General features: G+C 45.8%; 1 protein-coding gene across 2 annotated transcripts in view; it reads left to right on the top strand.

Moving 5' to 3' along the window:
- WNT10A (Wnt family member 10A) overlaps nucleotides 1–12,982 on the top strand; it is a 357,396-nt gene that overhangs the window by 283,700 nt on the left and 60,714 nt on the right. For both annotated transcript variants that reach the window (XM_086954440.1, XM_086954441.1), the window contains exon 2: nucleotides 5,629–5,891. In XM_086954440.1, the coding sequence (XP_086810566.1) occupies nucleotides 5,629–5,891 (263 nt within the window). The remainder of the gene's footprint in view (nucleotides 1–5,628; nucleotides 5,892–12,982) is intronic.

The following is a 12,982-nucleotide window of genomic DNA, read 5'->3' as shown; positions in this document are numbered from 1 at the left end:
CCGCCCGAAAAGCAGCCCAAGCATAAAATGATAATAACTTAAAGTCATTCTCATTATCTGCTTCGCACTGTTCAAAAGCTGAGGCGACGCTCCTCCGCCAGAGCAGAGGAGCCGCCACTGGCCACCACGCGGACAGGCTGCAAATGGCTACGGTGTTGGCAGCAGGCCTGCCCATGAAACCCCGGCCGAGAAGATCTATCTGTGAAGAATGGGACACGCTCTGTGTGGCTGACCCCGCAATTGGAATTATATCACACAGTGTTCCCTTTTATTTTGTTTTTAATATCATTATGTTCCATATCTTGATATATCTTTGCACTAGGGTAGGGCAGTATACATTGCCCTATAACTTTGTCAAAATAATTTAAAACACAAGACGTAAATAAGTTCACAAATTCATATTTATCACATGTTAATGGCTGCACTTGGCTTTCCCTAGTTCAAAAAATAACTTTTTTCATAAAACGACGAACACCGAGTGCAAATCAGCTTTCTTGGGAAATGGAAGAAAGCGTTTTCAGCATGTTTACTCATAAAGTATAACGGACCTTCTGACAATGCAAAATTGATTGTCTGCAGAATGGAGTTTCCAAAATATGTAAAATGTTTGCTGGAAACGATGGCAAAAATGCCTCGACTGCCATGTGGGGTTTTCATTTTCTTTTCACTCAGCAAAGGGAGCAGTGTCTATACATTCTATCAGTCAGGAGTTTATATAGCGCGGCCACTCACCTGTGAGGGTCTCAAGGTGCTGGGGGGGTGGGGGAGGCTGCTGATCTGTCTGGGTGTGGAGGTTCAATCGAACGATAAATTCTGAGTCGAGATAAGCGATAATGGTGCCCGTGAAGTTTTGCGAAGGTGAAAGAATTGCACACCTTCCTATGATCTTTTTTGTGGGTAAAATTTGAAGCTAGAGATTTTTTCTGCAAAGCTTTTATTTTTTTAGGGGAACATTTTCACGTAACGTTTGGTTTTGTAAGGTTTTTCTTCTACCAAGATTATTATTCGAAATATTTTTAGTTCCTATTTAAAACACACACATAGGTGGTGTGTGTGTGTGTATAATAAAAATATGCATATTCTTATGTTTAAGCTACAATAACACCGAATTTGGGCAAAAAACCTAGCTTAGATTTTTCAAATGTCATCCCATACTCAGACTAACTGGTGTTTATGGAGCAGGGTTTATCTTGTCGAATTATAGGAGAACCCACAGGTTAGAAAATGTAAGTCATCTTACTGGCAGGTGTTTACGGTGTGTGTGGTTATCTAAAAACGTGGAGTGGGCCTGCCCCTCCTGGGCATGTGTTGAGCTCCCAGCTCTGTATGCTAATGAGAAAGTGAGTGGTTCTGGGTAAAGTTTGTCTCACAGGTTACTCTGCGTGCATGTGTGCATATGCTTGGGTTTAGTTACACGCTACTGTACACGCCCCCAGAACCTTAAGGGAAGATGCGGTGATTCATGGGTTTCACAGAGTTGGAACCTCACTTTGGCGCATTATAGAAATGACAATATATTCCAGGGAACTCGGGCAAACTTAGCCGTGATGCGTTTTCGCGGGAGAGTTCTCTTTTCAGCAGAATTCTCCTACAAACAATGGGTTATGTTAGGCTGTGCTGTGTTCCCTTTTTTGTAATATTACTTAGCTGTGTATTGTCTGGCTCGCCTGCCATAAGCATCAACAGCTCTTTTTGAGTCCTGGTACCTTCCAAACTTGACTTTGAGGGCCCCATTGATGAACGTCGTCTGACTGCTGGTTTCTGTGTCAAAGAAAGGACTGCATTATTGTAGCATTATTTATTTATTTTTTAAAAATATTTTTTATTGTAAAACAAAGAAATTTTTCTGGCACACACATGACACATGGTACAGATAACTTAATGCATGTAATAAAACAAAGTTACTATCAAGAAAAACACATATTAATACAAAAAGAAACCCATTAAAGATGGAGTTAATACATCAGTCTACATTTGCAATTGATCTTTCTTTCCAGCGATGTACCGGTTCCCAAATTTTCCTCCCCCACCTTTTTTTCCTTTTACCTTTCTTCTCGAATATACCCTTTTCAAGGTTAAACGTCCCCAGTAATAAGGCAATCCACTGTTGTAAGCCCGGGGGGAGGGGATCGAGCCAAACTCTAGCAATCAACAACCTGTAGACCGCAATCGCTACAAATATAAATTCACTATGGGCGCCTTCGCAATCCCTAACTCCTAACATAATTACAGTCGGTGTTAGGGTTACGTTTAAAGCAAGTGTATGGGCCATAAAATCCTCAATATCCTTTAATAAAGACCTTAATTTAGGACAGAGCGCAAATATGTGGATGCTATCTGCAGCCAATAGCATTACATCGCCAACAACTAATTCCTGAAGTTGCACCCCACTGTGTTATACGATCAGGCGTATGATATAGTTGGTATAACGTTTTAAAATGTTGCGATTGTAGTGGGGCAGAATAGAAGACTGAGCAACCTAACTCCAAGGACGACTGAAAGACCTCCCCCGATATCCCTAATTTCCCAGCCCATTTAGTACCAAATCTATCAATGTCATCCTTCTTCATACCAGCCAGCTGGGCATAGAAATATCGAATGGAGCACACCCCGCTTTGCTCAATTGTCTCCATAATATTGCTTATGCTAAATCCACCTGGCCCTCCTTTTTTCTTAAGAAAAAAACTCCTGATCTGCAGGTACTTGAAAAAACGATATCTTGCTATATTACATTTATCTAGCAGATCTGAAAATAAAAGAATATTTCCATCAGGATCTAACATATCTCCAAATTTCTTAATACCTTTTCTATCCCAGTCCGCCATAATAGCATCCGAAAAAACTTCAGGGGGTAAGGACTTATTTCTATACAGTCTGATATATCTGTTAAATCTCCCTAAACCACAATATTTTGCAACAGCAGACCATACATTATGAGCAGCGGCGACTGTCTTAAAGCGAGTTCGTTTGAAATAAGATGAATCAATACATTTTAAGAAAGCATTTGCTGTATCTTCGCCCAATACAATTGCATAAATCATAGTTGAAACAGCTTTTACTTTCGAGTTCCCTTCATTTGCGCCAATTAAGCCTTGAATGTATTGCAAAACCGATGCCCAATAATAAAGCCTAAAATCAGGAACCCCCCAGCCTCCCCTCTCCCTTGGTAAAGTCATGAACTTATATGCCCGTCTCGTCTTCCCATAGGACCAAATAAATTTATTTAAAATCGACTCCAGCTTATTAAACCAAATTGACTCAAACAATAACGGTATTGTACGAAAAAAATAAAGAAATTTAGGAAGTATAATCATTTTGATGATATTAGTGCGACCCACTAACGACAATCTGAGGTTATTTATCCTTAACAAGTCCGAGCTGACTTTTGTCAGTAAAGGCGAGATATTACGCTCAACTACTGTCCCTAAATCAGATGAAATTTCAACTCCTAGATATACTGCAGAGGAAATCACTCGAGAATCATTACATTGAGATGCTAAATTTTTGATAATCTGTGTTTTAGCTCTATTAAGCTTATAACCAGAAATGTTACCAAAATCTTGGGCCTCCTGTTCTATTACTCCTATTGCCATTCCAGGATCAGAGGTAATTATCGCCACATCATCTGCGTATGCCAGCACTTTCACTACTAACTCGTTTACACACAATGGGAGGGATGCTGGGATTAAGATCGAGCCTACGTAAATATGGATCCATATATAATGCAAATAAAAGAGGGGAGCTAGGACATTCTTGCCTAGTTCCTCTTTTAATCTGCACCGCCGCTGATAACTCCCGATTAATTTTAATTCTAGCCGTCGGATCCCTATAAAGAACCTGGATTGCTTTTATAAAATTATCGCCAAACCCGAAAGTTCTCATTAACTCTCATAGATATTCCCAAGCGACCCTGTCGAAAGCCTTTTCGGCATCTAAAAATAGAGCTGCGACAGGGCCGCCTGTAACCTCCATAACATCAAAGCAGGTGATCACAGTCCTAATATGTTCAGTAGTCCCTTTCCCCGGGATAAAACCATGTTGCATTATTGTAGCATTATTGACTCAACATTCTTCACTAACTTAGTACTTGTTCTTAATTGGGTGCAGTTTAAATACATGTTCCACAGAGGGTAGACCTGTGCCAAGATGGCAGAGAGGTAGTCTACTTCTAAACTTAGGGCCTCATTTACGGCATTTGGGGGAGGGCAGCGCAGCCTTGCTGCCAACGTGAAAGGGCAGGAATGCACCGTATTTAAGGAATATTATTTATTTGACTTATAGAGCGCGCTATCACCTCGAGAGGCATCCTGGCGCTGGCAGACTCGAGGAAATAGGGTGCATTCGTGTCCTTTCTGTCTGCGCAGACGCCGTATCGGCAGCCTAGTGCCAACGTATGCAAGGGCACCTTCGCTGCATGAAGGGTTGTTTTTGTGCACATTCTGACATTTTCCTCTTTCCATGTCTGCCGCAGCGATGGATGACTCTTTGAATCAGACACAGCTCATCCTCTTTTACACTGTTACAGTGAGGGGGGAGGTCAGCAGGAGCTCGCACTGTGGGGGAAGCCTGTCATCTGTGGAAGCAGAGTCTTCAGTCCTAGTCTTCCTTATAGTATTTGTTCCTTTATCCTGGGTTTTTATGTTTTGTGAAGTGCTAGGGCAACAAAAGGAACCTCCACAGTGCTAGAAGAGGAGGGTGGTCTCTCATAGGGGCATATGTATGAAAATCCCTGTTTGCGATTTTCAAATAGCGATTTTTTGAGAATCGCTATTTGAGAATTGCAAAAAGGGATGTATGTAAAAAATCGCAATTTTTTGCGATTTCTTAGTATTCCTTAATTGCGATTAGCAAATTGGGAAATCGCAATTAAGGAATACTTTCCCATTCATTTCTATGGGTCAGGAGGCCCATAGGAATGAATGGGAAGTCATTCTCAATTTGCGATTCGCAAATTGAGAATCGCCAATTGAGAATAACGTCAAGGGTGCAAGGGTGACACCCTGATGCACCCCTGAAATGAACATGTGTGCGCATATCGTGCACATACATGCCCTTAGGGCATGTATGTGCGCCACATGGCACCTTCACAAATTCCAAAAAGCAAAAAGTGCATTTGTAAAAGAAATCACAAATTTTCCACCAACTTGAAGTTGGTGGTAATTTGCGATATCTTAAGGAGAAATTGCAAAACTTGAGTGCTTGTTGCATAGCGTTTAAGGAATCGCAATTTGCGATTCCTTAAATGCTTACGCAAAATTAAGGAATCGCAAATGTTGGGATTCCTTAATTTTGTGATGCAATTTTCCTTATACATCCCGTTTTACAAATTTTTTGTCGCAAACTCTGCTTTTTTGCGATTTGCAGCGTTTGCAACTACAAATTCCTTTCATACATATGCCCCTTAGTAATACAGCAGCACTCATTTTCACACAGTCCTTTTTCACTCAACCATTCATTCATCAAACCATATGCTGTTCTTTCTGGAAAAGCTTTCAGTGGATTTCATGCCTCGACCCCCAAGCCCATGCAGTGACATATTGCTAGCCCTCCTTGTTGTCTTGGGATTAAATGGAAAAGGCTGACTCAGAAGATTAATATTTTGTCGTCTTTGTCTTGTTTTCTTTTTAGATCGCTCTGCAACGAGATTTTGGGTTTAAAGATCCCGACTGACCCTGTGCTGAACGCAAACACTGTCTGCCTGACCCTGCCTGGCCTGACGCGGCGGCAGCTGGAGGTCTGCATGAGGAATCCTGACGTCACAGCCTCTGCCATTCAGGGCATTCAGATTGGCATTCATGAGTGCCAACACCAGTTTAAGGAGCACCGGTGGAACTGCTCCAGTCTGGAGACCAAGAACAAGATCCCCTACGAGAGCGTGGTCTTTAGCCGAGGTGAGCCAGGCAGGCGCCAGCCAAGGGGCATCAGGCGACTTGCTGGGATGCAGGGAAGGCGGGAGACCTATATGTATGGAGAGTGGGCGAGAGACCAATACACATCTAGGGCGGGTGAGATACCAATACACAGAACAGCATGCTAGGGACCAGACGGGGTGCAGGGTGGCTGACAGACTTATACATGTGCAGGGCGGTACAGGGACCTATATGCATGCAGGGCGGGCAAGACATCTATATGCATGCAGGGCAGTCCAGAGACCAGTAGGGCAGAACAACATGCACGGGACCAGCAGGTATGCAGGGTGGGCGAGAGACCTATCCGTGAAGTAGTGTGGCTCACTGGTTAGAGGCGGCAGACCCGAGAGCAGAGGACGGCCCGGGACCAGGGTTCGATTCCCGACGCGGCAGGTTTCTGGACCAGGGTCAGCGGACTCGATAATTCTCTCGCCTCGGTGCCCACTCTGATCAGCGATCACACTCGGCAACTCTGGGCATTAGCTTGCCTCATCTTCACTAACGGCCCCACCAGACCGCCGGGGATGCCTGGTCTCACCCTGGAGATACCCACTAAGGGACCATCTCTCAGGGAAGCCAGGAAGGGTTTCGCAGCGGTCGAAGCGCGGAGATACTCCTCCGGGAGTCGATCCTAGCGCTATATAAACCTGCAATTAATTAATACAGGGCAGGCGAGAGACCTATACACATGTAGGGTGGTCCAGGGACCAACAGGCCTGAAGTCTGCACCAGCAACTAAGAGGGCAGGAGATTGTGCCAGGGACAAATGGGGCAAAACAGCATGCCTGGGACCAGAAGCGATGCAGGGCAGGCGAGAGACTTATACACATGCAGGGCGAGCCAGATACCTATACACGTCAGGGACCAGCAGTTTTTCAGGGTTTCTAAAGGGTCAACAGGGCATGTCAGGGACCAATAGGGTCCATCAAGGAACAATGGGGCTACAAGGAGTTTAAGGGACTAACAGGGCTGCAGAGTGGGTTAAGCACCAATAGGCCTGCAGGGTTTTTCAAGGATCAACAGGACACCCCAGGGACCAATAGTGCACATCAAGGACCAAAGGGGCTGCCTTGTGCATCAGGAACCAACAGGACTCCAGGATGAGAAAGGGCCCCGCCAGCCTGCATGCTTTGCCAGGGATCATCAGGACATGTCACAGGCCAGTTGGGCTGCAAGGCATGCTGTTGACCATCAGTGCTGCTATGTGGGCACAGGCCAACAGAAAGTTTGTGGGCGACCAGTAAGGCATGTCAGGGTTCAGCAGTGCATTAAGGTGCACCTGGGACACATAGGGTAGCAGGACATGTCTGGACCTATCAATGTTAGAGGCATGTCAGGAATCCACAGTGTAGCAGGAGCCAGGAACCGACAAGGCTCGTCAAAGACAAACCATGCTGGGATGGAGATTTAGGGGTGCTTGGACATTAAACATAAGACATCTCTCCTAGTTTAGCGAGAGCCTTCAGACATCTGAGGTATCACTCTCATGGACTTCTCCAAGGCACAACCATACCTCTTAAACTATGACCAGCTGTTTAAAAGCCCCCCTCTGACTTTCCCCCAACCTACCTCCACTCCTCGCAGTCTCCTTCACCATTCGTGTCCTCGAGGGGCCTGGCTTAGGGATGTAAGGCTTTTACTCCACTCTGTCCCAGTGATGAACAACAACAAACACCAGTCGTTGGACTGGTCATCTTCTGTGTCTGATAACTAAAAGTGAGCTGTGCAACCAGGTAATCTGAGATCTGTGCCACAGAACAGCTCGTCTGCTATAACAGTCTCCTAAGTCATTCTTGGCAATACCGCTGCTATTCTTACGCTGGAGTCAAGAGAATTAGGTATCAATATACCTCGATCTGGACCTGTTTTCCCTCCGTTTTTCTATTGCTAGATCTGGGGACCACCTCCTAATGCACCTCTCCCTTGGACTTTGCAATGTGGCACTTGGAGTCCACTTTAACGTTGTCAATATAAGCTCAAAAGACCAAGCAGCCAGAGTGCTCTAGACTAAAACTTCAGGGCAGGCTGGCGGTGTCCCCCATGACACGGGCTCCCTAGGGAGCCATGACACCTCTTGCCATGGACCTCACCCATGAGCTGCCTCATCCCTTGCTTTTGAATCCAGCACCCTCTCCTCTGAAGCTCTGTTGATGCACTTGAATCCTGTTCAGTTTGCAGCTTCTGCCATCTCCAACCCTGGATCAACCGCTTGCTCTCTGGAGGTGTCTCAAGCCTGACATGCAGCGCTGTAGCTGCCGTCTCCTGATTATGACGACACATTCCACATTGGACAGGTAATCCCAATCTTGGTTTCCATTACATCTGGAATGAGGTGGAGACATCCATAAATAATGCACTATACTTTCAAAGCTTCTCTGAGAGCCAGGATCTAGGTACCCTCCTGCCTGTCTACAGCTTGTCTCCTTCTATCACCTGTGGCCCCTAGACCAAACCCAGAGGAGCGTCCCCAAAGGCCATCAACGTGAGGTGTTGGGAGTGTCACCCCGCCCGGGACACCCCTTGAGGCCACTCTAGTTTTTCTGGACCCAAAACTCAAGTTCCAAAAACAATGGACCTGTTTTCCAGGCTCTAGATCCACATGTAGAAAAACAATTGATGGGAAGCAAGCAGGTGCTGTGATCTGAGGCGCACCCCACCACCTCTAGCACCCCACCCAATGCTCGGCACAAAGACTGCAAAGCCACCCACAAGAAGCCCTCCCCCTCCCCACCGAGCAACTCTCGAACCTCAGCCCCCTCTCATTCCCACCTGCCTGGCGAACTACTGGGCTAAGGTGATCAGATTTTTAAATCAAAGATGGGGACAGGATACATACATAGAAGAGGGACTACAAAATGACAGTAATAACATAAGGTTACACAAATAAAACGTATCAACATAGGACTATGTAATGACAGACTGCGATACTGAATCCACTATTAAAAATCCATAAATCATAAATCCGGTATTTGTAAAGCGCGAACTACTCACCCTTACGGGTCTCAAGGCTCTGAGGACCGTCGTGGAAATTAAGTGAGCTATTGCCCAGAGTCACATGGTGCTGAGCTGATCTGCCACCGGAGCCGGGGATTAAACCGTGAGCCTGTACTCTGAAGTCAGCTGCCCTGGCCGCTGCACCACACCTCTCCACCTAACAAATATCCATGTTTCCATGGTAATCACACAGTAACAAAAAAGTAAAGATTAATTTTGTGGTCCCCAGGGCATAGCGGGGGGGGGGGGCGTTGGTGCACCCTGGGTAATACTAGTTTTGGGGGCAGCGGCCTCCCCCCTGCACTTCCATGTGTTTGTCGCAGGGCAAATGCATAGATCGCAAGCACCTGCCCACCTCCGTCCTGCTCTTCCATGCGGCCTCCACGGGCAGCAAAGGCATAGATCGCAAGGACCCGCCCACCTCCGCCCCGCTCTTCCATGCGGCCGCCACGGGCGGCGAATGCATGAATCGCAAGGACCCGCCCACCTCCGCCCCGCTCTTCCATGCGGCCGCCACGGGCGGCGAATGCACGAATCGCAAGCACCCGCCCACATCCGCCCTGCTCTTCCATGCGGTCGCCACGGGCGGCAAATGCATAGATAGCAAGCACTCGCCCACCTCCGCTCTGCTCTTCCATGCGCCCGCCACGGGTGGCAAATGCACGAATCGCAAGCACCCGTCCACCTCCCCCTGCTCTTCCATGCGGCCGCCGCGGGGTGGCATAGGCAGTGACGGCCACGGGCGGCAAAGTGTCTAGCTACGCCATTGTGGGATCCAGTAAAAACTGCGGGGCAGATTTACAAGCCCCTTGCGCTACTTTTGCGTCACTTTTCCCATGTTAAAAGTGACGCAAAAGTGGCACATGGGGCTTGTAAATCTGCCTCTGCATCTTTTGACAAAGACATATGGCACCAACATGCTGAGTGCAGTTAGTTGCAAGATTGTGATCCAGGGCAACGGGGAAAGGCTGAGCCGGTGATACTATCTTCTGTGCGCACAGGTCCATGCACACAAACAGACACACACACACCATTCTTTCTTTTTTCCATAATTGTGACACTTGCTTTGCATGCTGCAAAAATATCTATGTAAACAGGTCACAATAGTTTGATAAGCATGCCGTGCAACATGTCAAGCTGGGCTGCTACCACTTGTCTCGAGCAGAAAGTAAGAAAAGACATTAGAAGTGCAGGTCAAGGCATGCCCTCCCTCATATCACGCTGTATGCCAGAGGGTCATTGGAGATGAAGGCATGTGGAACATCCTACATGCAGTGCTGGATTTGGAAAAACTGTACTCCAGGGACCCATAAAGGAGAGGTCAAGGTGTGGCAGAGGAACGAAGGCGGAGTAATGAGGGGCAGAGCTTGAAAAGCAGCGTCTGACAGCGAATACAATTATTTCAAAGAGTCTGCTGCAAAGAAACTGGCAACCAGGACACATAGGACAGCAAGTCACAAAGAGGCTGCATTTTAAAACATCTTACAAGGTTAAGACGTCTGTTTCAGAGATCTTGTTTTGTATTATGAGGGGATTATAATGGTGGCTAGATAACTCTGGCAGTTAAAGCAGTTCAGGGACAGTTTGGGGTTTTGTCCAATCACAGTTTTGACTCATAAAGTAGTATAGAGGGTTAATGTGCCTGCTGAACAGCACATTGTGTAACATGCAGCTGACAGATTTGTATTTTATGTGAATAGGTTTAAGTGGGCTGCTGCGTTTGACACAGAGATCACGGTATTTCTACCAGTTCATAAGTTGCAATCCTTATAATATAGCACAATGATCTATTAACCGGCATCAAGGAGCTGCATGCAAACTGGAAGTCAAAGGGTTTAGATCCTTATGTTTTTTTCTCAATCTGTATTCTGTAATTGCAATGAATGGCGACTCCGGGAATTAATAAAGTCTAGTTAGTGGAGACCACCTCAATATATCACCGCCTCACGTTTTATATCCTGACTTTGTCATTCTACCCGCAGTTCACTCTTAACATATAGGCCCTGATTACGATGCCGGTCGGACACTCAGAATGGAAACAATCCGACTAGTAGGAGGTGGTTCCATCCGATGAATTTGGATGCGACCCCTCATGAGGCTGTCGGAAACATCCATTTTTCCATTGCGTCTTTTGCTGTGGTTGGAAAAAGAACGCAACACAACCCACATTAAAAAAATTGGTGTTTGCAAACATCCAAGCACCATGTGCCAGGCACCATGGATGTTTGGGGGCACCACAGGTGCCCCCCAGGCCTTAGAGCGGAGGCCGCAGAGTGACAGGGGCCCCCAAAGTCCGTTTCCAACAGCCTTTCAATGGCTGTCGGACCGCCAATAAAATAATGCCTGAAAGGGAAATGGTAATCCCTACGGCCCTATGGTCGGACGGGCTGCTTGAGCCCGTCTGAATCAGCAGTCGGTCGCTCCGCATGCTGCCTTCTACCGCCGTGCATCGTAATACAGTGGTCGGACCACAGCGTTAGATGTTGGTTGAACCACAGACCGACAGGACGTTGTTTACGGTCCGACCGACATCATAATGAGGGCCTAAATGTCTAAAAGTATGGATAGGATGTGATTCCTACACCTTATGACCCTCATTGTCTTAAACAACATTTCCTGTACGTTGACATACACGCTTTCATGATATATTATGTCTCTGTGTGTCACGTAAAGTGCTCTGACTCCCTACACTGGGATGAGTAACGTTGTGAAAGAACTGAATAATAAATATATTAGTAGGTGCCATTTAAATCATTATTCGCGTAATTACTCATACTCTCAGATAAATCTTACATTCTTACAGTTCATGCACATCTCTTACATAAGAGTGGGAACAAAGTCAGTCAGTCTGTCAGTCAAAAATCTTCCAGTGAAGGCCCTTTTGCGTATTTCACATTTCCGTATTTTTTAAATCTGCCCGAAAATAATTGTCATTGAATAGCATATCAAGGGGCAATGTAATTGTTGCAAAAATAGTAGAGCTGGTCTACACTGTCTGAACTTAATTAAAAGAGGCAATATAAATTCTCTTCTTGGAATAGCAAAAAAAAGGGCAAATAACACAATGTATAAATTAGTCTCAGGTTAAACACCATCGCATGGACAAGGATCCAGGTCTGACGAAGAATAACAATTAGCCGGCAATTCACCATGAGGGGTAAATAATGAAAACGAAGCCTGCTTAAAACAAAGCGATGTTGAACGTTCTGGATCAGGGATAAATGGGAATGGAGGGCTTCTTGAATATTTACCACATTATTATTAATCACTGATGCTATATGTTTATCTAAAGCAGTGGCATTATCCAAAAAAACTGTATTTTAGCTTAGCCTTATTAACATGTGTCAGGTGAAACAAATAGATGTGGGAGCCCAGTCTCCTCACATGTCAACTTTACAGAGGCAAACCACATTATACTGAGACCTGCATGAATCTTCAGACAGTCCTTTGAAACAGGTTTATTCAGGAACGCACTCTTCCTGGTCCAAATAGAATGCCAAAGTAAAGGTGGCGCTAGTTTTACTCTCTCCGGGTACCCAAGTCATCATGACAGCACTGGAGCAGCTTCAGGAGACCGCTAATAAACTTTTCAGAACAGCATCTTCAGCTTGTTGAATGCCTTGCGCATCAACCATGCCCCCTATTCCAGCTACATATGTAGCAACTGGCATGCATTTGGATGCAGTGGCGGGAAAAACCTTGAGGGGTTCCCCCTGCAAAGTACAAGGAGGGCCCGCTTTGACCACACTCCGGAGCTCACAGGAGTGGGTGCTGTGATGATGGGCTCCCTAGAGTTCAGGGGCCCCCCACTCACCGAAGGGGCTGCCGGGACCTTTGTTATGCACTGTTCGGATGCATGGATAATTAAATGCTCTCTCAAAGGTTTTTCCTTTCCTTTCTAACAAAAACAAGAGCAACCCACATGTCCCTGTGAGCTGGGTGTAGCTATTCAGCCGAAAAACAATTGTTCATAAGGAACTCATTATAACTTAAAACATGCAAATAAGCTAGGAGTATTAATTCCTTGCAGCTAAATAAGAAATGCAGTTAGACTAAAGAGGTATAACATTCCAACACTC

This window comes from Lissotriton vulgaris, chromosome 2_1, assembly GCF_964263255.1.
Source record: "Lissotriton vulgaris chromosome 2_1, aLisVul1.2, whole genome shotgun sequence".
NCBI lineage: Eukaryota > Metazoa > Chordata > Amphibia > Caudata > Salamandridae > Lissotriton > Lissotriton vulgaris.
The sequence above is the reverse complement of the archived record's forward strand: the minus strand, read 5'-3'. Positions and strand labels throughout refer to the sequence as shown.